Consider the following 26,884-nt stretch of genomic DNA (forward strand, 5'->3'; position numbering starts at 1 on the left):
CCCTCTTTATAGTTGTGTGGTTCTGTGCAGATGCCAAACACATCTCAGACCTGACATAATACGCTGCAAAAATGCAGACGGCATGGTTTGAAAAGATCTTTCCATAATAAAATGTCAAATATAACTACCCATGCAAAGCAGAGGGAAAATATCCAATACTTAATCAAAACACTATGTGAAGAAGAGCATGTAATGCCTTTTAAATAAACCTTACAATTATGGGAAGATCTATAACAGGGCCAACATGGGGTCATAGTGGCAGGCACTAGCAATAAGTCACAACCTGATTGGTAGGAATAGCAGTGTATAGTGGAGCTAAGGATTGGGAGGTCTCGGCACAGCAAATAAAGGACGCATGTATACTTTTCACGCTCAGCTAATCACAACCAACTCTGCACTATTGTCCTGTGTGGTCACAACTGCACCCTTCAACAAAACGCTCCTGAAAGACATGGCATTTCCTATACAGAGACAGATAAAGGGAGCGACATGCAAAAAGGTATTACACAAAGCTCTACATCGACATGAGGGTGTAAGGGCTTAACAAGGGCCAATTTAGTTGCGGTTTCCAAATACAACAAGTGTTTTCAGTCCATTATTCTCTAAAAGGCATATGCCAAATTATGACAAGCTCAATCTGCGTGCATAAAGATGTGCTTCACTTCTAAGTAGTAAACAAGATTTTTTTGTTGTTGTTTATTTCAACCTGAAGCAACTTTTGTCCTATTTCTAAGCTTCTCAAAAGAATCATTCTTCATTTGCCAACAGCATAGAGGGCATTTACATGCTTGGCATTCATTAAGGTTTGAAGATAATATTTAGTGAGAAACGATTCATGAAGCGGGGACTTGTGTTCCACCTTTTCATGCATAAAAAGGCTGACTGTTACTGCAGAAAACAATAAAATCTTCCCAGACTCAATTTCAGCTGCTATTCAAGACCATGAAACTAGCCTTTCTCTGTTTTTTTACTACTACATCTTATTATAGCCAAGGTGAATTACACAACTGAACAGCCCACTATGACGCATGAAACTCTTAAAGGGTTAGTTCAGCCAAAAATGTGTCATTAATTACTCACCCTCATAATGAGTTTCAAAACCCTTATTAATTCCTTTTCTTCTATTTATCATCATTATTTTTAACTGAAGAAGTCATAAAGGTTTGGAATGACATGAGGATGAGCAAACGACAACAAATTTTTATTTAATTTCTGGGGGATGAACGATCCCTTTAAGCAAATGAGAGCATGTAAAACTAAAAGTGGCTTTGCTTAAAAGTCGAAGTGATATTGCTTTCTTGTCTTATTCAGCTTCGAGTGCACAGGGACTGAAACCTGATTCTTTTTCTCTCTCTCCCCCCTTTTCATTCTCCCTCCCTTTCATTCTCTTTTTCTCTCCTCCCCCCTTCCAAGGAGAGGCACTTCTAAGGCCAGACGAAGGCCCACAGGCTGAAAAATAAAGAACGAGTCATGCATGGAGGAAGCAGGCCACCATTTCTCCTTAAATACAGCCATAACGATATATAAATAAAGAAAGCCTGGCTCTTAGGGAGAAAATTAGATTTGGTTCTCTCTTCCCCTCCCACTCCTGGCCTTCTATTTTAGTTGCAAGCAGAGCACAGGCCTTTTTCAGGCCCGTGGCTGCTGGAGCAATTTAGATTGCTGAAGGTTTCATGTGCTGTGTGAGGTGGGAGGGGTGCTGCTGGGGTCATCAGTGTTGTTGAGCCCACATCTTGTACTAACAAAAATGGCCGCAGATTACAAAACATGATAAAAATGACAACAAACTGGTGCCAACGATTCATGAGAAAGAACAGGCACAGGACAAATCTATCTGACACAGACTGTGAATGTGAATTCCTGTGTCAAGAGCAGGGCTGACCTTATAAACATGCTTCAGGGCAAGTCCTGATTATACATCTGTATTTAAACAATCTATGCACTGAATAATCACATACAGTTAATGTATGCAATTACTCAAGTAAAGAAAGTTATCTTACCTAACACACTGGAGAAAAAATAAAATAATATATATATATATATATATATATATATATATATATATATATATATATATATATATATTTACTATATATATTTGAGCAAATATTTGAGCAGAAAGAAAATTATAGATGTTTTTAATCCAGAACAATGGGATATGAAAAACAATTTTCAAGATATTCAAAAATGTACAAAAAGGATAGACTATATATTAAAATAAATTCATTATACATTTCTGAAAAGAAAAATTTTCTTGTTAAAAAAAAAAATATTTTGCATGATTTTTTTCTTTTGCAGTGCACTGTACTTCACAAAACGTAAAAGTAATAAAAGGTGAAAACAAGATTCAACCTATAAACTGAACTCTTGCTATGAATTCAGTTGATAAATTCTAATAAACATATCTTTATCCAGACAACGCTGAGTTGAAATAGCTATTGTTTCAAAGGTGTCACGCAATGGTTTTCACACAATGCTACATGAGACTACATGTGGTTGTTAGAGCAATGCGTGCAACAGGAATTTCCACAGCCCATTGCAGCCATGCATAAAAAGACCCCATTTAGAAAATGGTCTGCCTTCAATTAACATTATTCACACTTGCCAACATGCTATCTCAAATCTGTTCACAAGCCTATCTCCAAAATCAAGGAGTTTCAGGATATTAAGTAGCTGGAAGTACCCTGTGTTTACTTGAACAACTATTCGTATTCACAACGACATTGAGAGAGGGAAAATAAACTGTAGGCTTTAGGTCTATTTGTGTTTCCGAACACTGCCACTAAAAAAAGAGAGGGCTCCTCATAAGAGCCAAGAGCAAGCACAGGCCTCTCTACAGTTCTCTGTTTTTCATTTGGAGCTTTCTGCACTTTTCTCCCTCCATAAAGCTGAAAGACCAATACCACGGTAAATTAAGATATATGGATAGAACTGCCTCGCTCCTCGTAGGAGATTTATCTCTATCTCTATGTTTAATTGCCCCAGGGACTAATCATGGGTCTGTTCATTCTCTGGGTGTTGTGGAGGGTCAGGACAAAAAAAAAAGATACTTTATTCTAAACAACTCAGAAGAACCTGTAAGTGTTTGCAAAAAAAAAAAAAAAAAAACAAGACATAGGCTAAATGTCAGATCAATTCACTGAATTGTGGTAACAATCCAAGCAGACTTACCAAATCCTTTGGTAATAAATTGTTTTTTTTTATTTTTATAAATGGTCTATTGCTAAATGGCATAATTACAACAGCATTCAAAGGTAAAGTAACTGATTAAAAACAGAGCCCCACATTTTTGCAGAAATAAATAGCATAAATAGCAATAATGGCAATAGTAATATTATTTGCTGCCTTTCTGGCATTGTCAATAGTACAATTATAATGAAAATCATTATTTTATAATTTTTATTATTATTATTATTATCATTGCTGTGGTCATTTAGATTTGATTGTGTCTACAAGCAGAATTAAACCCATAATTCTGGAAAGGGGGAAATGGGATATTGGACACTTTAACAAAAATAATATTTATGTCTCTGTCAATCTTTAATGTAAAATATTGCATAAATCTATTTATTTTTAAGTTTGTAGTAATGATACATGCAAAAGAGATCATACAAAAACTCACAGTCTGAATGTAAATAACTCAACATTCAGTCAAAGAAAACAGTGAGTAATCTGCCAATTACAATAAAATGTAGCAAAGTTAATGCAAAGACAACATTTCTATAATCAAGGACAAACTGTTTTAACATAGAAAGGCCAATCCAAGCTACACAACACAAGCAGATAGTCAACGTGATTTTTCACGATGCATGTTGGGACTTGACAACAAAACCCAAACACAGATGTTATCAAAGCGACCCCACACAAAAATATAATAAACAATATTAACAAAATGGAGTAATTTACTCTAATGAAAACACGGCTGATGTAGAAAAATATAATATAACGTGGCAAAAAGGGCTGGAAAATAAAAATAGCAGACAAGCATGAAAAGAAGCATGTACAAACACTGTAGATAAGAAAAACCTTTGTTGGATATTGCATTAATTGTACTAAAGCGTCCATTTTTGCAAAACGAAACCATGACAAGAGAAACAAACTTTCCCCCTCCACTAAGTTACCGGAAAGAAATTCATCAAGCAAATATCCGGAATTCCCACTTACCAATTTGATGAAGCCGCTCAAACAACTCAAAATCCTTCCAAATTAGGATTTATGATTTGTGACGAATGTCTACTTCAAAGCGTGAATTATAGAGACTTTCCGTGTTGAGATTTTAGGTGATTTTCTCCTGCTTTAGAGGACGTTTTCCTCCGGTTTCTCTCGTTCGTTTCTTTCTAGTTGTGCCTCTGTGTAAGGGAACATTCCTCTCGTGCGCGTAACGCGATGAGCCCAGTCCTGCAATCACAGCAGCGCGGCCGAGCGCGAGCGTTCTACTCGCAGACCCGCGCGATGAGAGGGAGAGACGCGCTAGAGAGGGAGAGGATGGATGAATGGGAGGGGGTCAACCAAAACTGAGAGCCGCGGATGCCATCTGCTGTCAATATGAGGAAGAATATAGTAGTAGTTGAATTTTTATATTAATAATGAAGACTACCCTACAACCGATTAATGAATATATAAATACACGTAAAATAGGTGTCCGTTTTTATATGGGGTATTAGTAAACGTGCACATAAATGTATGTGTAACTATAGATGAGCAAAGAGTGAACGACTTATCACTCTGAATTTTAATACCATCTACAGGTCAGTGTTGGTGTTGCAGAAACTGGCTGGGTGAATAGAAATATTGCCAGAATCTACACGTGGTATGAATTTATAGAAACTATGACATTTTAAAGAATACACTTCCGTATTCAATAGTTTGGGGTAAAGGTTTTTTTTTTTTGCGATTTTAAAGAAACACTGAAAATAATTATACAAATTTTTTTAAGGTAAGTGGCTGCAAACAATTTATTTTAGCTACATTTAAATAAAAAAATGTTGAAAGTTAGTCAACTAAATTTGTTTATTTAAATATAGCAAAAATAACCACTTGCAACCACTTACCTTAAAAAAATTACTAAATTCAATTAATCTTTTTTTCAGTAAATCTGCATTTATTTGATCATTTATATTGAATTTTAATATACATTAAAATGTAATTTATTTTGGTGATGATAACCCGACTTTTCACCAGCCATTACTCCAGTCTTCAGTGTCACGTGGTCCTCTAGAAATCTGTCTATTATGCTGATTTGGTGCTCAAAAAACATTGCTTATTATCATCACCAGGGACGTGCACAGGAATTTTGAGGGGCAGTTGCTCTGACCTGAAGCCCCCCAACCCCCCCCCCCCCCCCCCCCCCCCCCCACACACACACAAAAAAATGAATGGCTATATGAAGGACTGAGAATAACAGCAGGGTCTTTATTAAAATATATATACACAAAGAAGTAAAACACTGAAATACAGCACTCAATCACCTTAACTACTACTAATAATAACACAGAAAAACATGACTTGAGTCATGAAAATCCCTACATCAATATCCCTATCAATATCCTATCAAGTCACTGATAGGTTTCTCCAAATTTACACACTAAACATGCAAAGCTTCAAAAGAGAAGCCGCCTATTAGGGGCCATTTCAACAAAAATCTTCAGAACTTCTTTCTTGTCGATTCCTATGTCCTTCTCTATGGCCAGCAGGAGGAGGTCAGTCAGCCGCTCTTGACCACACTGATTTCTGAGCCTTGATTTGACCAGCTTCAGCTTTGAAAAGGATCGTTCTACCGTTGCAGTGGACACGGGTAGAGTAGCATATATTTTGATTAGTTTGAATAGTGTGGGGAATATGACATTCGTTTGTTATACATCAATATGCCTCACCCGACACGCCTCACCCGACAACCGCGACAATCTCGCGCCCGCTCATGCAGGCTCAGCTCAGGTGCCTGTCACGTGCAGCGCTGCAGCAGCCACGTAAACAGAGTTTGCCCTTCTCCTACTGACTTTCACTTTCGGTGCCCGAATAGAAGTGAATGAGGCTTTTCGATTTTTTTTTTTATTATTATTATTATTAATTTAGGCCTACGTGAAAATCTGCATCCATTGTACGATGTTGTTGTTTTTTTCCTCGGAAGGGCAACGTGAGTCGAAAAGGGCATATGGGCAGTTGCCAGGGCAACCTGAGCAACCCCCCCTGTGCACGTCCCTGATCATCACTGTTGAAAACGGCTGTGCTGCTGTGCTGCTAATTATATTGTGGAAACTGGTAATTTATAATGTATTTATTTGTTTTCCGCATATTTCCTGCAAAAGAGGAGCATTTATTTGGGGGGGGGGGGGGGGGGGGGGTCATTTTAAATGTATTTATTTTTGATCAATTTAATGCATCCTTTTTTAAAGTATTAATTTCTTTAAAAAATGTTTTACTGAAATATTACTGACCCCAGGCTTCTCAGCATTCAAAGTCAAATGTGGCTACATTTTTCTATTTGTAGGAATTTATATAAAATAACTAATATATAACATTCAAAATAGTTGATCCAATAGAAAAATTAAGAAATTAAATGCAGTAATATCAGAGGTCTTTGTTTCTTGTGTGACTGATCACTGGTGAGCTGTATGGCTTTAGAAGAATTGAAATAGGCCTAATGACCTTAATGGCGCTTTTTGTATTTCTTGGAGCTCAACAGCCACTGTCCCCATTCACTTTTATTGTATGGAAAACAGCAGCCAGAATTTCATTAAACATATTTCTTTCCTGTTCCATAGAAGAAAGTAATTCATAGTGGTTTGGAACAAAAGAGTAAAGAACAAGCCACACTGACACTTTTATTTATTTGGTTAAAAGTAATAATGTTTTATTCACATTAACAATAGTACATTTGGTTTGCATTTCAATATGTGCTGTAGTGTATTGCAGTGGATGCGGTACATATATTTTAGCACTTCTCTCAGGGTTAGTTCTTTACATCAGTAAATCATTCAGGCAATTCATTATTCAGAAATAATTTAGGATAAACAGAGCAGCCAAAAGAGAAACATAAAATGAAAAAAGAAAATGACAAACTGAGCACTATGTTTCAGTGGCTGAAAGTTACATAAAACAAAAAGACATATGAACATCAAACACAGGATCTTTGTGTTCACTTACAGGCTAGTTTAGAACTCTAACTCGCATTCCAGCCACTACACTACTCCTCTCTGCCTTTTGCACCCTCACTTTACATCGCCCTCAGGTTTCCTTGTTGACTGTTGCCTCAACTTCTCTCCAGTAACATTTATCCCTGGATGTTAAGGATCTGTGCAGACAGGCCGTTGTGCCAGTTTTTCAGTTTGGCAAATCGTGGGCCTTTTACCTCTGATTCAAACTTCTCCCTGTAGAGAATATAAAGAAATAAATTAATAAATGATTTAACTGCATAAACAGACCTTTTTGTGCTTGAACCTTATATGTTTAAGGCCTGGTCTTGTCAAAAAAGTGTACTTAATTGTACTGAATGTGTACTTTAGTGTACTACAACTACAACTACTTAAAAATATGTTACTACTTGAATGCAATATATTTTAAATGAAATAAAAGGCCTTTTAAGGGCAAGCAATTTAAAGAGAGTACATTACTGAGTACATTCATGACTGTTTAGCACACTTCAGTACACTCTTAAGTACACTTTGTAATAAAATGAAAAGTTTTACAAGTTATGCTTTAGTAATCTTTTGTTGTGCTTTAAAGAAGTTCACTTACTGATGTGTTGACTAACATACTAAAGCACATGTACCCCTGGTTTCACAGAGAAGGCTTAAGCTAGTCCCAGACTAAAATGCATGTTTGAACTGTCTCAATTGAAAATATCTTGCTCTGACATATCTTAAAATATGTCAGTGTAATTGTTCTATGTCAAAATGCACACCTTAATGTTTTTGTCTAAGGCATTTTTGTAAAAGTTGCTTAAATATCTTAATTTAACTAAGGCCTAGTCCTGGTTTAAGCTAAGCCCCGTTTGTGAAACTGGGCCGTAAAGTACTTAAATATAATTTTTAACTTCAATATTACATTTAAAGTTAATATATTTTAAATGTATTGCAACTCCATCATTACAAATATGAAATTACAAATATATTTAAATACATACAAGTTTCAATGGAAAATAAATTAAAGAATATTTTAGTTTGTTAGTACATTCAAAAGTCTACTTTAACCATTAGAAGTAATTATGAAATTACACGTAAAGATGTTCTACTTTAGTGGGTCAAAAAGACTCTAAAATTAATCTAATTGCATTTAATATAAATTTAAACTATAATTTATTTTTATTTTAATGTAAATATCATGCAGTTAAGTGTCCAAAAACATTACATTCAGTCTGCACTTTTCTTTTAAAGTATATAATTTCCTTATTAGTTCTCTTTTTAAAAGTATGCTAAAGTGTGAAGACAGCAAAAACTGAGACAACTTGGATTACCTTGATTTTCTAAGAGCCTCCTCGTCTGGATCTTGCACTGTGATAAATAAAAGTCAATTGTTAAAGGCCTAGTCTCAAAAAATAAAGTACGAACCAATGTTTATCACGCAATCACAGTCATCTTATGTCAGTGTGTCTAAAATATGTCAGTCTTTTAAATTCAAACCAATTTCCATTTCACACAGGAGTGTGATAAAGAAAGGCTGTACTCACAATACTCCGTTCCTGTGATATGAGCAAGGATGCGGAAGGTCTTAGACTGCAGGTTGGCAGCACGACGGGCCCACTCTGACATCTCCATCTCCTTATTGTCAGGTTTGATCACAGCCTGATAGACTGGAGAAGCACTGTCCACAAGAGGGTCTTTAATGGGAAGTGAGCTACTCCCCAACAGAGAGAAAGGGGAAAAAGATGATCAGTTGTTCATCTGAGTTCTCTGAATTTGGGAACATCAATTTAAATTGACAAAAATCATAATAAAAGGACAATATTTGTTGAAGTTATTTCGGAATTAATTCACATATTTGTGAAGATGTGCATCATTTTACTACAGTTCCATTGTAGTGAGAGATCTGTGATTAAAGAATGAGTTAGGATTTGATAAAACTGATTTCCTAGGATAATGTAAAGTAAAATGTTAGAGGTTATGTAATTCTCCCCTGGCAGATATACTCAGAACATTCATATTTTTCTTTATAGAACTCCATTTACTTACATATTTCCAACAGTATAACATGGTAATTGAAAAATGACCAAAAAAATCCACTTCAATGTTTATGCAATCAGCCTTTAACAGAGAATATAACATGAGAGGTGAGTCAATGCGGCTGTGATGGATCTACATAAACTGTGGCTACTTACGCCAAGGGAGATCCAGCGGAGTCATCACCACTGTCAATCACATGATGAACCAGGATGGGAGGGAGCAAATCAGAGCCGTGTCACATGGAAGGATGGGAAATGTAGTGGGGGTGAAGCGAGGATGAGTGATGAGGTATGGGTGATTTGTTGTAGATAGAGTTACATAATTGCAAGCAGAAGAGGGAGGAAAAGCACAGATGAGGTTGATACTACACATGACCTTGTGGAAGCCTGAAATCAGCCAAGGCTAGATGACTGATAATGAGATATTACTGTTATAAACACTGCATTGCATTGTCATCAAAAACATTAAACTGCAAATAAAAGATGCAAAATGAGCGAAAATACCTTTCTTTTCCTAACATCTCATAATAAATTGCAGGAATACGCTTTCTTAGCATTTTAGTTTTCCAGATTCTATCATCCACAATTAATTATTTTTTTTTTTAAATAAAGCCTGGTTAACACAAGCTCAATATATTTTCACATTTTATTCTATGTCGTAAAATAAACCAGTAATACCCTCTGTTGATTTTTCCAAGCTTTTACTGGTCTTTTAAAAAAAAATAAAGACTGAAAGCTGTTCAGCTGTTCAGTTTAGCAGTTAACTTCCGATGACTGTATTTAGGTTAAAAATTCATAACATTTGTGTTAATTTGTGAGAATTATCTTGATGAACAAAATGTGTAAGAATCATAAACTTCTACTGGTCGCAGATCTTATTTTCTGCAATATACCAATCGCCAATGGGAAAATCCTGTTGTATTTTTGTTTTGGAACTAGGTTGATGCGAATGGGTTAGCCAACAAAAATGTGTCATCACTGTGCATTTACATTACTACATACATTGGTTCATTTAAATGAATAGTTCATTCAAAAAAATATATTCTCTCATCTTCTGTTATTCTCTCATAACATTAAGATTGAGTGGGGCGATAAACTGTGGCAACCAGATCGTTGAGTTAGTGAGGTGAAAGAATCGGATCAATCTAATTCATGAATATGTCTCTTAGGGCTGTGCTTCTCAAAAGCAAAGTTTAAGTAGAATGTAGAAACCACTGGCACCGGTGACCACTACAATCTACTTAAACTCACAATGCTTTTGGGAAATGCATCCCAGGCCACTCTTTTTTACTGGATCAATCGATTCACTACAATGATGAAACTAAAAATAATTATTTGTTACTGAATTGAACATTGCTATTCGTGCAAAACTACCGCATGACTTCATAAGATGTGGTGTGTGAGTTACTGAACAACTTTAAACTATAGGCTGCTACTTTTTCCTGATTTCCAAGTTCTCTTTCATTATGTTGAAAGAGGCTTATGGCATATGGAGGCTTGTTTCGGCCACAAATTTTTTTTTATAAAAATAAATAAATAAATATTTGCGAGTCTCAAGTCTCTCTATTTTTCCTTTAGAATTGTGAGATATGAACTCAGAATTCTGACAAAAAAGTCTGAACTGCAAGATGCACACTTAGAATTATGAGTAAAAAAAAGTTAGAATTCTGAGTTGGAGTAAACAAATAATAACAGAATTTCTGTTTTGAGGGAAATTTCCCTTTAAAAATCTCACTGCATTAAATATTGAAATATAATACTGTTTCAAATGCAATGACAGTCATGTAGTGAGGCTTAAATGCCCATTTTTGGGCCACTGCTACACTTACCTCAGCTCTCACCTAAGCATCAGTGTAGTAAAAAGTAAAGTGCTGGACAGGAATGGAAGACCTACCTCATCTCGTTTCCTCTGGCTTGGGCCTGACCAGCTATGGCATCCATTATGGCATCCTGAGAGTACATACTAATAGGAGTGTTGTACTGGGCATGGATGATAGTAGCCTTCCCACCAGGACCCTTGACCTCAATAGGCTTGTGAGTAGACAAAGCTGAGTCCTTCAGTGCGATGGGGTTGAAGCTGGGAACATACTCTTGGCTGTCAGAGTTCAGGTATGGGAGTGTCAGGGGAGCAATAGTGTAGAGGCAGGTGGGTGATGATGAGGAGCCAGAAATTTCAGTGAAAATAGAGAGATAGATATGATTTGATCGTGAGAACAGTTTGATTTAGACTTGACTTACCTAATGCATCTGTATCATTAAACAGTAATGAGTTTTACCTTACTAGTTTAGATCTGAAGTTAAATGGTTTGCACCAGCCATTAGTTTTACATTCTAATAAAATCCCATGTCTGAAAACACAACGTATAACAAATGCATCTGGGCTTCCTAATTGTAAAAATGCACATGGCATGCAATAGTTCCCATTATGATACACCGGAAAAAAAGAAAGAAAAAAAAAACCATGCAAAGACGCACTGAATAATAAAACTATAACCAAAACCCAACAGCAGATGTATCTAGTTGAAAAACTTCACTCAAAAGCATTTAACATTTCATCATGTCCAAAATGCCAAATTGTTCAAATTATATTTTGAACATTAGGGAATTGAAAATGTAAGCATGCAAACCACAACCACAGTACTGCATGTGGCCATGCTTCAGAGCACACAGATTCACACACAACTCTGGGGATTTTATATTTAAAACTGTTACTGACTTGGCAGCTGTGTTGGCAATGACCTGAGACGACAGAGGAATATAGACAGAAAAAAAGATAAACAAAAGAGGGAGTGTTAGCCTTGATTTGGCAGTGTGCTGAATGATAATGAATCCATGTCCATGTAAATTAGCAGGAAAAAACAACAATATGGAATGCAAATGCTTCACTTTGTCTAAAGAACTTGAACCTTAAATATGAATATATTTTAACTGTTAAAGGACAGTTCACCCTGTTATTTTCACTTTCATTTCATTTAACCTATACGACTTTCATTCTTTTGTGGAACAGTGAAAATTGTCTCAGTTTTTCAGCATTCAACAAAATATCTTCTTTTGTGTTCTTCAAACAAAAGAAAGTAGTAGAGCTTTGAAATAACCTATGGGTGAGTAAATGATCAGAGTCTTTAAATAATATCTTAAATATATTCAGGAATTCTTGTAATCTGTTGTGCCATGATGTAGATGATGGTTATTACTGGCCACATTTCTCATAAGAATGACATTCTGGTTTGTTCCTAGAACAGATTGATTGACTGGAACAGTTTGGTTGCAGCGGGGCACACAGAGAACACTGGAGCTACATAACACTCATACTCTCACTGAACCAAATAACCAATCCAATCGTATTGTAAACTTGAAAAATAATTTTTGTTCATAGAAATAAAGCAGAAATAACATAGAATATATATTTTTAAATTAATAATATAGAAATATTGCCTTGGCAGCCAACATAAATAAGATCAAGAACTAAGAACTAAAATTACTAAAACTAAAAGCTAGTAAAATAAATAATAAATAAAAAAATTAAAAATTACAAAAGCACATAACAAATTAAATAAACCTTACACTACAACTGAAAATATATAGCATATAAAACATAAAAGCAATAAATCAAAATATTATTAAATACTATAACAGTATATAAATAATCCTAAAATACCATTTAACCAGTCACAGTTCAAAGATATATATATTGCTAGTTGCCTAACAACAAGAATCAAAGTTTAGAAAGTACATATCAGACTCATACAAGATGAACAGTCAATGGATGCACGTGCCCTGCTCAGTTGTGCACGAGATGTTGCCTAGCGGGAATTCTGTTCCTGTGAGCTGCAAATAGAGGATGGAATACGTGACGGCATCATTGCGGTAGGACTTCATTTGGGATATACTGTTACAGGAGCTGTGACATTCTGAACAGGTTAAAAGAGCCAATGAGCGCACATTTGTACCCATGTTCAATTACGGCTCAACTTGGCACCCTGTGGGATTATCCTCACATGTTTTTGGACAGAGAAGATACACTGTTGTGACAATGATTTAGGAAGACCTCTTATGAAGCTAATAAATGATGCCAACACATTAAAAAGGTGAAAGCACCATCGTTAACATGTTGGCATTATTTATAAGCTAACTTATAAAAGTTTGGCAATCCTCATCTAATTGCAGGAGATGTAGCTCTAACACGACTAAAATAACCTTAGAATGCAGTCATTTGGAAGCAGCTTACATTCATAGATACAGATACGACTTGGCCAGGCCCTGCTCGTGTTGCAGGACGGGGGTCAGGTGAGCCTTACGGACCACTGGTCCCAGTTCTGCCTAGCACATTCTGATCAATTGCATGTGAGAGTGGAATGTGCAGAGGTAATGACAGAATGTTCTGAGTATTCTTTGCCACAGTTTTGTCAAAGGTACTGGGATACAGGTGAGGCTAGCCAATGCCTCCATGGCCCATTAGTGAACTAGCTTGTTAAAGCAGATTTGGTGGATGTGCTCATTAAGATACAGATTTGTGGGTTAGGCATCACATTACCTACCCCAGGCCATTTAGACTGTCTTGTTGCATGACCATTTCCCTTAAAGTGTCTGCTGAATACAGGCCTATGGGAGAATTATACTGTCCCCGCTGGTTTGGGGTGGTTTTTGGCCCTTGCCCGAATGGTAAATAAGCAGGGACAGGGCTTTTAGCAGGAGAATGAATTACAGGTTGGAGATTCTCCTGAGGTTTCTCCTCAGTGTTTGGAATTAGAGATTTTTTGGAAGGTTTTTTGGCCAGGAGGATGCCATATTTTTTTGACAGGTTTCTCTTCATCTTCTCCGTCCTCAGTGTCCGTGGTTTCCTTAGTGTAAAATAAACCATTAGATCAGATCAACAAATGAATAATTACTCAAAATGGCAAGGCATAGAAGAAAAATATGGTTAGGAAAAAGGCAAATGAGGCTTGAAGAAGCACTCAAGATCAGAATTCATCTGGCAACAACAATGTAAATGGGTACTGGACCAGCAGGAATCTTATGAGGATTTCAAATTAAGAGCTTATTGTTGCTTGACCAACAAATGCCTGTAGAGGGAGTTAAGTGTCAGCTTTACAGAGAATGTTTGTTTTCACAATTCCTCCTCTCTCTATGATATTGGCTTGGAAACTCCCATGATTATAAAGAAATGGCTGGCCTATTACTACAAATTATCATTTAGTTTTCTTCAAGATGTTTGTCCCCTCCATACAGTCCATTTATATTTTACACCAATCTGATAAAATATCAAAAGACGACATAAACCAGTCTATTTAGCGTGCATACTTGGCACAGGGAACAGAAGGACAAAACATGACTTTACCTTCTGGTGAGGGATAACTGGCATGGGTGAGTCCATTCTTGGAGTGGCTGTGGGTACAGGAGCGAGACGTCTCGACCTGGGACCAGTACAGAATTCAAAGCAAATGTCAATCAGGCAAAAACATTAGGCTTTTGTTTCACATGTGTCAACTTTTCCCTTCGTTAATTATTAATATGATTAATTAGTGGTTGTAAACATTATGATTTAAACCTGATTTAAATACATTTTATGAGTAAGTGCACTTTTAACTGACTGGAGCAGAACATAAAACAAATGTATAATTAAACTCCAGTAAAAACTATTATGTCTTGTAATGAATTAATCCCATTTCCACTTCCAATGGTTAAATAAAAATGCAGTATGGATATATGTCATGATATATATATATATATATATATATATATAATATACAAAAGTCTTTAAAGGTGCCATAGAATGCATTGATACAGCATTTTAAATTGTTCTATGATATCAACATAGAAGGTATGTGGCTTAGGTAAGGGAAAAAAAAGCTCCAGAAACGGTTTTACATGTCCATTTACAACCCTAGGATTTCCCCCTAGAATGAAATGAAATGGCAAGTTTTGGCCATTTACAATCCATATTAAGAACCCGCAGTAATATTTCAATCATAACCAGCACGACAAAACGTTGTAAAAACACTTAAAGTGCAGGTAATATATTTAAAACGGTAATATTAAAAGATCAAATTCATAGTTTACACAGGCAAGCAGATGAGGTCAGAATATGAATGCAGTCCGCTTAACGGTTCAGTTTTTTCCTTCTAATGGTATTCTATGGCAAGCCATTTAATGTGAAACTTTGCACATTGCGTTTATATTCTGGCTTCATCCTCTTGCCTCTACAAAAGAAACATCATCAATAAGGTGTCCACTGAATCTTGCCTTTTGATATCTGCGTTTTACTACATTATTACTTGATGCAATCTGCGTAAAAATGGCTGGCGGTCAGTGGAGCAAAGCTGCGTTTTGTCCGCCAGGTGGGCGTTCCTATAAACTATCAACTATCAATTATTGCCTTATTTGCAATGGTCATGAATAATAATGAGCTCTGCTCTGATTGGCTGTTTCACAGTGCCACTCATTTCAGTAGGTAATTCTCACAGCAAGAAGAAAACACAGGGAGGAAAATATATATTTTAATACTTTCTCTCGCAGTTATATCGTCGGGTAATTATACTGTATATAAAATGCGCACATCAGGGAGCTGCTATTAATACGCGGGGCATTGAAACTGCTTTTGAACGATCGATCGCGATATAGTTTCACTTTCAAGATACACGATCGCACGTACTCTGTTTATACTATGCAGTACTTACCACACATTTTACAAGATCAGATGCTTGTCAGTGGTGCTCAGGATCTGTAAATTATTCGCCATCATCCTCAGTTATCTCTCCTTAATCTGTTTATGTGGTAAGTGAAATCTTATGTACTGCAGTGTAACAGGCTACCGCTAGCAAGCAGCTACCATGTCCCTTTAGTGGCTCGCGTTATTTTAGTAGAACGCGTTATCTGGTTTCCACGCCTTTCTGAATACAAACCCATCCCTGCACTTCCCATCCCCTGCACAGCCTGGAACATAACATTTATTTCCATGATCTGCTATTTTCGCTGTTGTCCTCGATTGTTTCTTCACAATACCTGCAGAACTTCTGATTGTTCGGCTGGCGGCTGGCCTAGAACATGGGCAGGTATATGCAAATGTTGGCGGCATAGTGATCCCGACTGTTAGTCACAGTCGGTGTTATGTTCTGATTTGCCTGTTTTTCAGTGGTCTTTTTTATTCACGAGATTTACATAAGAAGGAGGAAACAACGGTGTTTGAGGCTCACGGTATGTCCTTTCCATGTACAGAACTATTATTTAACTATGCCAAGGTAAATACAGTTTTCCATTCTATGGCACCTTTAATTTATTTAAAAATAAAAATTATATACATTCACTATAGTTCAAAAGTCTGGGGTCAGTAAGATTTAAACAGCAAGAATGCATTAAACTAATCAAAAGCCACAGTAAAGACAATTACATAAGATTTCTATTTCAAATAAATACAGTTCTATTGAACTTTCTATTTAACTAAGAAAGTCATGGTTACTACAATTGTTTTCAACATTGATAATAATAAGAAACATTTCTTGAGCACCAAATCAGCATATTAGAATGGTTTCTGAAGGATCACGTGACACTGAGCGGCTGCTGAATTCAACTTCAATCACTGGATTACATTTTAAAATACATTAAAACAGAAAACAATTATCTTAAAGTGTAATAGTATTTCATTGTAGACAGATAAACATATTTCAAAAACATAAAAAAAAATATTTTAAACATTGTTTGAATGACACATTTCTCATTAAGTCAGAGACACAAAGGCTATAATGAATCTCCAAAAACTAATCATTTGCCCTTTTCCCTGTGGACAGAAACTGAAATCATGTCATGTTTCAATTTTCTAGAGTGGCCGATAAAATCTTAAACAACAAGAGGCACTCACTGAGTGAGTATCTTGTAAAACGGCAGCAGCGTTGCTGTATAAGCAGCAGCACTGGGGGGCTCTTCACAAGCCACTAGGCATGAGAAATTTCTCAGAATCCATCAAGTGAAATCCAGGGAAAGCACACAGCTGAAAATACATGTGTACCCTGTCACTCCTCCTGAGATGTTTTTGATTGGAGAGGAGCATGGAAAGATGGTGTAAAATTATATCAGTCGGTCATTGATAAATCTGTTATATCTACCAAATCAAATGAAATGCAGCCAATATATATAATAATATTAATAGCCATATGTATATGAGAACGTCTTTCACCTTCTTCCAACAAATAAAGGTGGTTGCTGTCAATAAATAAGGAGAATCAACTAAGCTTCTAAAAAAATCATTCACGACTGAAAGACGGAGACAGAGGAGGAGTAGCTTATAAAAGTGAACACTAGGGCCAGCATTAAGAAATGTCACAGGGTAGCTGAGGTATCTTTGTGAGTAACATTTCCTCCTTTTGCTGTAGTGCAGGCGGCCACATGAAAGGACTTAATCTTCTTTTTCGAATAGAGGCTTTGGGGTGTCCGTGTGATTGCTTATATCACTCATGGAGCTGTTTAATTGTAGACAACTTTGTTTGCTTGCGAGACTTGTCTGCTGCCAAAGTAAATGAGATGCATTGCTGATGCCCTCTAAGAAAACCCATTCACCAATGAACACAATGGGAAATTGTCGGACGAAAAGACTAACAATGAGTTTAGTTTGGAGGAAATAAAGTAAGTAAAAAGTAATCAAAAACATAAAAAGGTTCTGGTGGCGTTAAGGTTTACCTCTGCATGGTGAGGTTGAGTTTGGTGGTGGCTGCCTTTATCTTGTTTTGGGCCTCCAGATGGGTCATGCCCTCAGTGCTGGCCCCATCGATCGCTGTAATTATGTCACCCTGATTGAGGTTTCCACTTGCTGCCTTGCTGCTTGGTGTGATCTGTGGAAAGATAGCAGACATTCATTAAATAATTACAAATGACAGCACAGACTGAATTTTATACACACAAAAAATCCAATGGAAAATCATCATGGCTATAGAAACGGATTATGTATTGTTTGTTTGTTTATTGGTAATTACTATCGAATTCATTTTCACACACTATGCTTGCAACAGTACACACATTTGCATGATACATCAGTAAAATTTAATTGATAACTTGTCACTGTCAAGTGCATTAGATGATTCTGAGCAGCCAAACACAAACAATGCTCTCCTCTTTACACACACACACACACACACACACACACACACACACACACAAAAGATTCAACTAAAGGTACTACATTTGGGATCTTGAAAATCTGTGAAAATCATTAAACAATGAGAAGAAGCATTCCTTGAGTGATTTCCTTGAGTAAAAATGACAGCAATATATATATATATATATATATATATATATATATAGTCCATATAGGAATAAGCCATGCCAAACATAAATGATTTTCTCTTCTTTAGTGAGAATTATTTTAAAGTATTGGCTCAGAGAATCCATTTGCAGCTTAGTCCTTTTGTATCTACAGACATACATCTGAACAAATGTCTTCAATTATTCAATTAGAAGTGATTAGAATGACTGTAGGACATAAGTGATTTATAAAAATGTTTCTGAATGGCCATCAAATATGAATCAAAACATACTATCGTTTCTGAAAAAAAATATGTGTTGTGAATGAATCGGTTGAGTGAATGATTCAACGACTCACTCATAATGTATAATTCTTAAATAAATCAGTGTTTTGAATGAATCGGATGAATAGTTGGTTCAAAAATCTTCTCAGGATATTTAGTTACTGAATGAATCAGATGAATAAATGATTCAATGACTCACTAATACAGTCATTTGTGGTCATATACAGGTGTAACAATGTAACCTGCGAAAAATTCTTAACACTAATACACAGACTGACAGTCTGTCAGGGGTGACATAGAAGCAGAATGATATAAAATAAGAAAGTCAGCATTGTTTACTGTATATCAATACTATCGAAGTGCTGATCTGCCAATCAGCCATAAGAACTGGGACTAACAGTAGTAAACAAAAAAGAAAAACGTTTAAAAAGCAGTGCAGTGCAAAACATTTTGATTTGAGCTCAGAAACCAAGCAATGGAGATTGAAATCCCATCTTTGCAACAAGTCAGTGGCTATACTTTCAGGCAGCTCATTAAAATGTTAAAAATAAAGGTTGTTGTTGACGCCCCCTGCCTCTTAATTTGACCCTTTATTCTGGGGCACTGCCACCAACCCTTCTGTCCCACCTGCTGCCATTACTCAACACGCATACATATACATGCTTCTGAAAGAGCTCTCCTTCTCGTAATGTTCTCCTAGTAAATTCCCAACTGCCAAACAAATTATAAGGTCTGAAGGTGCATTAAGAGCACTAAAGCATATGATTTACTTGAACATACCTGGAATCCATAATGAGCAATGGTTTAGGAATTAGTATGGGACATAGTTTTGCTCTAAACACCAAATCAGCAAGGAAATCAGAAATATTACTATATCTTTAAATACACTGGATAAGATACACTGGAAAAGATTCATAGTCGCTAGGCATTCAGATAGAAGCATAATTTTTACACTTGTTTAGTGAATCACTGCTTGAATTTCCCTGACTTTACTGTTGAGACATAATTCTTCTTGGCTATTATGTAATTAAGTCCCACTGCATGCATCACTGGTCAGGGTCCTACAAACTAGATTAGAAACATCATTATCGCCCTTCTCCTGTTCACATTTCACAGACTGCTGCTTGACTGCTGCTTGACAAACTCAAACATGGTCGGTGATCATGCTGCATGCAAGTGACAAACAACAACAAAATCAGCTACTGAATGAATAAAATATAAATTTTAGGTAAGACATTTGAGGAAAAAGGTTTCAGTTTTACATCTGGTGTGTCCTAGGTGCTTGCATAATAAAAAAAAAAAAAAAAACATGGCTGAACAGTTCGCTTTGCACAGTTTGTCCATCAAAGTTACTTTAGTAAGAAATGCTTTACACCCCTGGTCTACTGAATTGAGATGTACTCACAGCAGGAATCACTGTTCAAGCACAGGTTCATTTTGTCCGCTATAATGCTTCTCTTGTTTTTAATGTAAATTAAATGCAGGCAATATCTTAAGTATGAAAAACGAGTGAAGTTAAGAGAAAGCTATGACATTAGAAGAGAAATTGTGTATCTCATCTTCTGCCACCTTGAACGAAACACACTTTTGTTTAATTTATAAATTAATGTAATATAAATCCTATTCAAGTGTAGAATAAAATGTCAAGAGGGATAAAAGGCACAACATGAATAAAAAATACAGCTGTTCATTTAATTTAAGCTGTTAAACTGTCAATCTAACTTCAACAGATGCTAAATCCAATGACCCGCTAAGATCCATATGAAAGCATTTGATACATTGTGACTGTTTATTTAAATCTAGTCCAGATGGCAACTGTCTTTACTTGAAGAGCTCCATCCTCTCCCATTAGTTCCTAAAAATCTTAACATTGATGTCAAACACAGACATGGTGTTCCAACATGCCTTTATGTTATAGATGAAAGCATCTGTTTTATCTCAGATTGTTGAGAGATAGTAGAATCTGCCAGTAGAACCTTAGTGAGGAAACAGGGGCCTGGCGCTGTTGGGATTGTGATTTATGAGGCAGTTCTTGGTAAATGCCAGCTTTAATTGTCTTTTGCTACCTCCTGCACTTTTCTGACTAAAAGCAAAGTTTGGGGTGATGATCTGGACTATCTGTGGAACCTTTGGGTATTTGCAAGGCTCTGAATGCCGTTGACAGTATATTCATTTGATTTTTTTTGTTGCTATGCTCCGGCACAGGCTATATGCATAACAGGACCTGAAGCTGCCCACCTTTGTGTTAGAAAAGCCTTGACCTCAGATTAATGCAGCGTGACCTCCTACAGCACTGAACAGTCAGAGTTAACGACCTTGAAGAGCTTAAAAAGCAGTAGGATTGAACAGACTTGTTATGAGGTCTATAAATTTGCAGTACACATGGAGACACACTGTGGACATTAAAATACAACAGAATGAAGAAAAAAATAGATTTGGGGACATCACTAAGCAGATTCATCTGTGGTTAAATTACTTCATATAATACATCACAAATGACCCCACAGACTGTCTTTGTCATGGACTTTATGAAATGCTTTACAGAATATAATATCGGCACTTTGCAGAGCTGGACTTCCATATCATGCGCAACAATGTATAATGACGGAAATTATCTCTGACAGGATATTTAGGTCCAGTGCTTTCTGCTATCGGCAACGCCACTCCACAAAGCCGTTCGGCGCTCACAGAGCCACTGACAAAATCTTCCAATTTTAAATGCATCATTATCAGGTTGACTGCGTGTACGGTCTTATCAAAATTTATTAAAGTTATTGCTGTGAGCGTGTTGCTGCAATTGCGATTCCTCATTTTATGTTCATGTTTTAAATATTGCAATTTGCTGATTACAATTTCTGTTGTCTTATGTTATCACTTATTTATTTCCTTTATTTATTTTACCTTTTTTGTACATCATAACTTACCTTAAAAACATTAAAAATAAAAAGACTAGAAATAATTGAACAATGAAGAAATAATCACTGGAGTAAAAAGAAATGTCTCAGTAGCACCAGTCTCCCATATATTTTCAACTGTGGAAGTGTTTTAAATGGAATTAACTAACAGCTTCATTGATAGTCTTTCTTCCTGCGACTCTTTCCAAACAATTTATAAATTCACAATGACCTCATATGTCTATTGTTTCTGTGCTCTTCATATTTATGGCACCCGCATGTATTTCTGCAGGTCTGTCCTTCAGTGCTAAAATCAGTGACCATAAGTCAGGCATTGCACCCCTGGGCCAAGAGTGGTCGTCAGTTGCTATCATTAGCTACCAAAGAGCTTTTTAATTAGAGTTGCAAAGGAGGCAAAGTAGCAACAGTGATGTAAGTGAATTATTTTTAATGCATTTTCTATTATTATTCTTTTTTATTATTATTAAAAAACAGCCTAAAATGTTTTATTAGGAAATAAGGCAGCTCCTTACCAACCCCCACATGAATTAACAACCTCATATTGCTCTGTCACTCACTTAACATGGTCTTCATATTAGTGTTGGCATTTTCCAATGTCTGTAACATTGAGGCCAGGACATCTTAATTAAAGATGGATAATAGTTTGCATGAAAAACGAAATGAATATCTGTGATTTGATATTTCAAAAGGTTGCATCTAAGGTCTAAATCCATTTGTCAATATCTACTGTAAATGACTCTTCCGTCTAGCATGACCTGTTTGGTGGTAACTTTATAGACACTAATATCACATATCCTGGGGTATTTTCCTCACGTATGAGCAAATATCAGAATGTAGTAATTTACTGAATCAAAGTAGTAAATTAGATCATCCACTGCTTCTTTGTCCTCAATGAATGTAAAAAATGTCACAACATCAAGTCGCTACAGAAAATCAGCAAGTATTACAAAAATAGTAAAAGCAATTAATAGGCTTCTTTGTGGAAGACAGCAGCTCTTTCAGCCTTGGGACCAGGATTAAGATTTGGTACAGATTGTCTATGGTGCTTTAGGATAGAGGCTGATCTTTTATTACAGTGTTTGAAGATTTGATTGTAAAATGTATAAATCGTCACCTCTGGCTGTTACAAATGTATCAGTCATCTGAGACCTGATCTGAACACATATACTGTCCACATTTCAATCTACCTCCATATTCAGTGGCAGCTGGGTCGGGAGAGACTATAAAAACCAGACGGATGACTGGTTTGACACTGATTACGACATCAAAGCATGTGCTACCAGCAATGCTGATTAGAAAAGTAATGGAAATCCAAACAATGGAGATAAGACTGATTATATAGCGGCAGCGATTTCTTGTCATAGAGAGCAAATCACCACACCCTTTGTTAGGAAAATGTAATCTCTCTGAGCCTTTGGACACAGCTTCCTTGAATCCATCCGCTAACACAATAAGGATTTTGGACACCATGGAATGAGCACACTTGGAGTATAGACAGAAGACTGTACGTTATGTTACAAGGTGCATTGCATTAACAATTCAATTCCCTCAGGCGTAAATGGTGCTCGTTTGTCAATAGCACACCTTATTGATCTACAAACCCAATTCCAAAAAAGTTGGGACACTACAAATTACGAATAAAAAAGGAATGCAATAATTTACAAATCTCATAAACTTATATTTTATTCACAATAGAATATAGATAACATATTAAATGTTGAAAGTGAGACATTTTGAAATGGCATGCCAAATATTGGCTCATTTTGGATTTCATGAGAGCTACACATTCCAAAAAAGTTGGGACAGGTAGCAATAAGAGGCCGGAAAAGTTAAATGTACATATAAGGAACAGCTGGAGGACCAATTTGCAACTTATTAGGTCAATTGGCAACATGATTGGGTATAAAAAGAGCCTCTCAGAGTGGCAGTGTCTCTTAGAAGTCAAGATGGCAAGAGGATCACCAATTCCCCCAATGCTGCGGCGAAAAATAGTGGAGCAATATCAGAAAGGAGTTTCTCAGAGAAAAATTGCAAAGAGTTTGAAGTTATCATCATCTACAGTGCATAATATCATCCAAAGATTCAGAGAATCTGGAACAATCTCTGTGCGTAAGGGTCAAGGCCGGAAAATCATACTGGATGCCCGTGATCTTCGGGTCCTTAGACGGCACTGCATCACATACAGGAATGCTACTGTAATGGAAATCACAACATGGGCTCAGGAATACTTCCAGAAAACATTGTCGGTGAACACAATCCGCCGTGCCATTCGCCGTTGCCGGCTAAAACTCTATAGGTCAAAAAAGAAGCCATATCTAAACATGATCCAGAAGCGCAGGCGTTTTCTCTGGGCCATGGCTTATTTAAAATGGACTGTGGCAAAGTGGAAAACTGTTCTGTGGTCAGACGAATCAAAATTTTAAGTTCTTTTTGGAAAATTGGGACACCATGTCATCCGGACTAAAGAGGACAAGGACAACCCAAGTTGTTATCAGCGCTCAGTTCAGAAGCCTGCATCTCTGATGGTATGGGGTTGCATGAGTGCGTGTGGCATGGGCAGCTTACACATCTGGAAAGGTACCATCAATGCTGAAAGGTATATCCAAGTTCTAGAACAACATATGCTCCCATCCAGACGTTGTCTCTTTCAGGGAAGACCTTGCATTTTCCAACATGACAAATGCCAGACCACATACTGCATCAATTACAACATCATGGCTGCGTAGGAGGAGGATCCGGGTACTGAAATGGCCAGCCTGCAGTCCAGATCTTTCACTCATAGAAAACATTTGGCGCATCATAAAGAGGAAGATGCGACAAAGACAGTTGAGCAACTAGAAGCCTGTATTAGACAAGAATGGGACAACATTCCTATTCCTAAACTTGAGCAACTTGTCTCCTCAGTCCCCAGACGTTTGCAGACTGTTATAAAAAGAAGAGGGGATGTCACATAGTGGTAACACATGGCCTTGTCCCAACTTTTTTGAGATGTGTTGATGCCATGAAATTTAAAATAAACTTATTTTTCCCTTAAAATTATAAATTTTCTCAGTTTAAACATTTGATATGTCATCTATGTTGTATTCTGAATAAAATATTGAAATTTGAAACTTCCACATCATTGCATTGTTTTTATTCACAATTTGTACAGTGTCCCAACTTTTTTGGAATCGGGTTTGTATTTGGCAAGGTAAGACAATGCGCCATTGCTCCTCTTTTTTGAGGTAAACAAATTTAACAACTGAATATACAACAATCACGTTAAAGGAGATGATAAATGGGAAACTGCTTACCATCAAGAAATGAATTCTAAGAAAACCGAAAGCTGAAATGAGAATCAACATCCATGAGTAACAAGAATTTGAGCGTCTGTCCACGAAACATGACATCATCGTCTGCTTAGCGTAAATAACAGATGTCCAAAAGCTAATGTCTTTTACACTTAAAAGGATAGTTTACCCCAAAATAAAAATTCTGTCATCATTTACTCACCCTCATATAACTTATATGACCTTTTTTCTTTCGCAGAACACAAAAGCAGATATTTTGGAAAACAGGTACAATGAAAGTCAATGGGGTCCAAAATAACACTGACATATTTTTCTAAATATCTTCATTCGTGTTCCACAAAAGGAAGAAAATCATACAGGTTTGGAGCCGTTAAAATACTTTTTTTTTCTTCAAGGGCTGTACATGAGAAAATTGAAAGTCTCCTTTTTCCATTTCATTTAATAGATTGAATCAGTGTCATAAATGAACAGCCAGCGTGTAAATTTTTTCACTTTGGGCAAATTAGCACGGTTAAACAGTAAAATGTGATTTAACTAGACAAGTAGCTACATCCAGGCTTCTCACCTTTCACAGATTCATATTTTTAAAGCTTGCATCATCTATTGCTATTCATAGAGTTTTCCACTGTAAATGCACCACAACACCTCTCTCAAGCCAAAGCTGGTTAGAGAATTTCTGCTTTGGCTTGGACAATAACCAATAAAACAGCTGCAACACAATGTTACATAATGCTAGCATACCGTGTGACTCAAAGCTTTCATCGAATTTCATTGTTAAGCGAGGTAAAAAATGTCAAAACAATCTCTGTAGTGAGGTTTTTCTTTCTTTCTTAAAAAAAAAAAAAAATCAAAGCAGGCATTTGTTTAAATAAAGCATGTTGGAATTGTTTGTTATTTCTACAAGGCAGAGCTGATGTCTCACCCGGGAGATGGTCAGGGGCATGTTGAAGTCTTTGCCTCCCTGCAGCCTGAAGCCCCATGGTGCAGGTCCAGACAGGGTTACTGTGTAATTGCTCATTTTGAAGAGTGTTTAAAGTGAAAAGCTGCTTCTCGAATCAGTAAAGTCCTCTTTTTCCTTTAATTTTCTTCTCCCTGCAGTCTGGATGACCAAACACCCGGATAGGGGCAGGCACCGAGGAGCCTCTGAAACACAACAACAACAGACAGGAAACGCAATAGAGTGAAACAATATGTATTAACTTTTGCCATCCGTCACTATACAACCATCATACAGGACCTGAGTTCACATATCAACACAACTAAAAACATACCACAGAATGATCAGACTTAAAAAGAACAAATAGTATAATCCTGCCCCTGTTTACACTGACAAAATGAGTCAAAAAAAAGTTTTAAAAGCAGAAGGAGGAGAGTTCTTGCCTGCTCGGATGGCCTGGACAGACAGCCTAAGAATAGATCCCTTCTGCAGAAAGCGATAACACTCAAGCCCCCGGGGCCCTTATATAGTGTGTAAAGGACACCCCTGGATACCAAGCCCCCATGATTCACATGGCGAATATAGCCTCTTCTTAGGGTAACACATTTTTCCACTCTGCTCCTATGGGCGTCCACTCATAGGGCACCATGGATATTGAGCTAGTGGGAAATGACTAATAAACAAGGAGCGATAAGTGCTAAGTCTGACGTAATGTCATTTTGCAGCTCTTTTAGGGTGTGAATCCAAATAGGTGGCTGTAAGGTTTGATTGAGGTTGACTGATTATAACTGTCCTCAAAAGGCCTTGTCTTTCTGATTTCACAATGTGTGTAACAAGGAGTTCCATAATATCTGGTGTAAGCTATCCGTTAGCATTCCTGTTCTGTTCAGTAGCAATTGCTCGGCTGCCACAGGGCTTCCTAGAATTTTGTGATTTATGTTCTTCCATCTTGGACAGGGCACTCAGTTCTGCTGCAAGGTTTTTTGAACCAATCACGGAATCTGTAAATGGCATGTGACTAATGACTGTAGAGCTATAGAAAAATGACAGTGCTGACTGGCTAATGGCAC

General features: G+C 36.7%; 2 protein-coding genes across 5 annotated transcripts in view; both read right to left on the reverse strand.

Moving 5' to 3' along the window:
• The window catches only part of LOC306857831 (bone morphogenetic protein receptor type-1A-like), a 45,478-nt gene extending 41,022 nt beyond the window's left edge, over positions 1-4,456 (reverse strand). Inside the window, exon 1 of the mRNA XM_079398039.1 lies at positions 4,165-4,456. The gene's annotated coding sequence lies outside the window, so the exon portion shown is untranslated. The remainder of the gene's footprint in view (positions 1-4,164) is intronic.
• Positions 4,457-6,808: 2,352 nt separating this feature from the next.
• LOC306857837 (LIM domain-binding protein 3-like) lies at positions 6,809-26,430 on the reverse strand. Of its 4 annotated transcripts, none has more exons than XM_079398048.1 (10): positions 26,258-26,430; positions 25,800-26,020; positions 17,828-17,979; positions 14,496-14,571; positions 11,874-11,896; positions 11,052-11,252; positions 9,314-9,343; positions 8,666-8,832; positions 8,453-8,489; positions 6,809-7,367 (listed from the first exon to the last, which is right to left on the reverse strand). In XM_079398048.1, the coding sequence occupies exons 2-10, from the start codon at positions 25,893-25,895 to the stop codon at positions 7,271-7,273; spliced, it is 879 nt and encodes a 292-aa protein (XP_079254174.1). In that variant the 5' UTR covers positions 25,896-26,020; positions 26,258-26,430; the 3' UTR covers positions 6,809-7,270. The 4 variants fall into 4 exon arrangements, with proteins under 4 accessions (XP_079254174.1, XP_079254177.1, XP_079254175.1 ...); XM_079398051.1 differs by lacking the exon at positions 11,874-11,896 and adding an exon at positions 13,696-13,998 and having other exon boundaries at positions 26,258-26,314; XM_079398049.1 differs by having other exon boundaries at positions 26,149-26,314.
• Positions 26,431-26,884: the final 454 nt, after the last annotated feature.

The sequence above is a fragment of the Barbus barbus genome, assembly GCF_936440315.1.
Source record: "Barbus barbus genome assembly, chromosome: 38".
Lineage (NCBI taxonomy): Eukaryota > Metazoa > Chordata > Actinopteri > Cypriniformes > Cyprinidae > Barbus > Barbus barbus.

Bases quoted from the DNA above. Each gene is read 5' to 3' on its own strand.
- LOC306857837 (XM_079398048.1), bottom strand. From the start codon at position 25,895: ATGAGCAATTACACAGTAACCCTGTCTGGACCTGCACCATGGGGCTTC. The intron at 11,897-14,495 runs GTAAAGTCATGT...CTGTCGTCTCAG, and splicing joins CAGTTATCCCTCACCAGAAG to GTCATTGCCAACACAGCTGC. The intron at 9,344-11,051 runs GTAGGTCTTCCA...TGTGATTGACAG, and splicing joins GCCAGAGGAAACGAGATGAG to TGGTGATGACTCCGCTGGAT.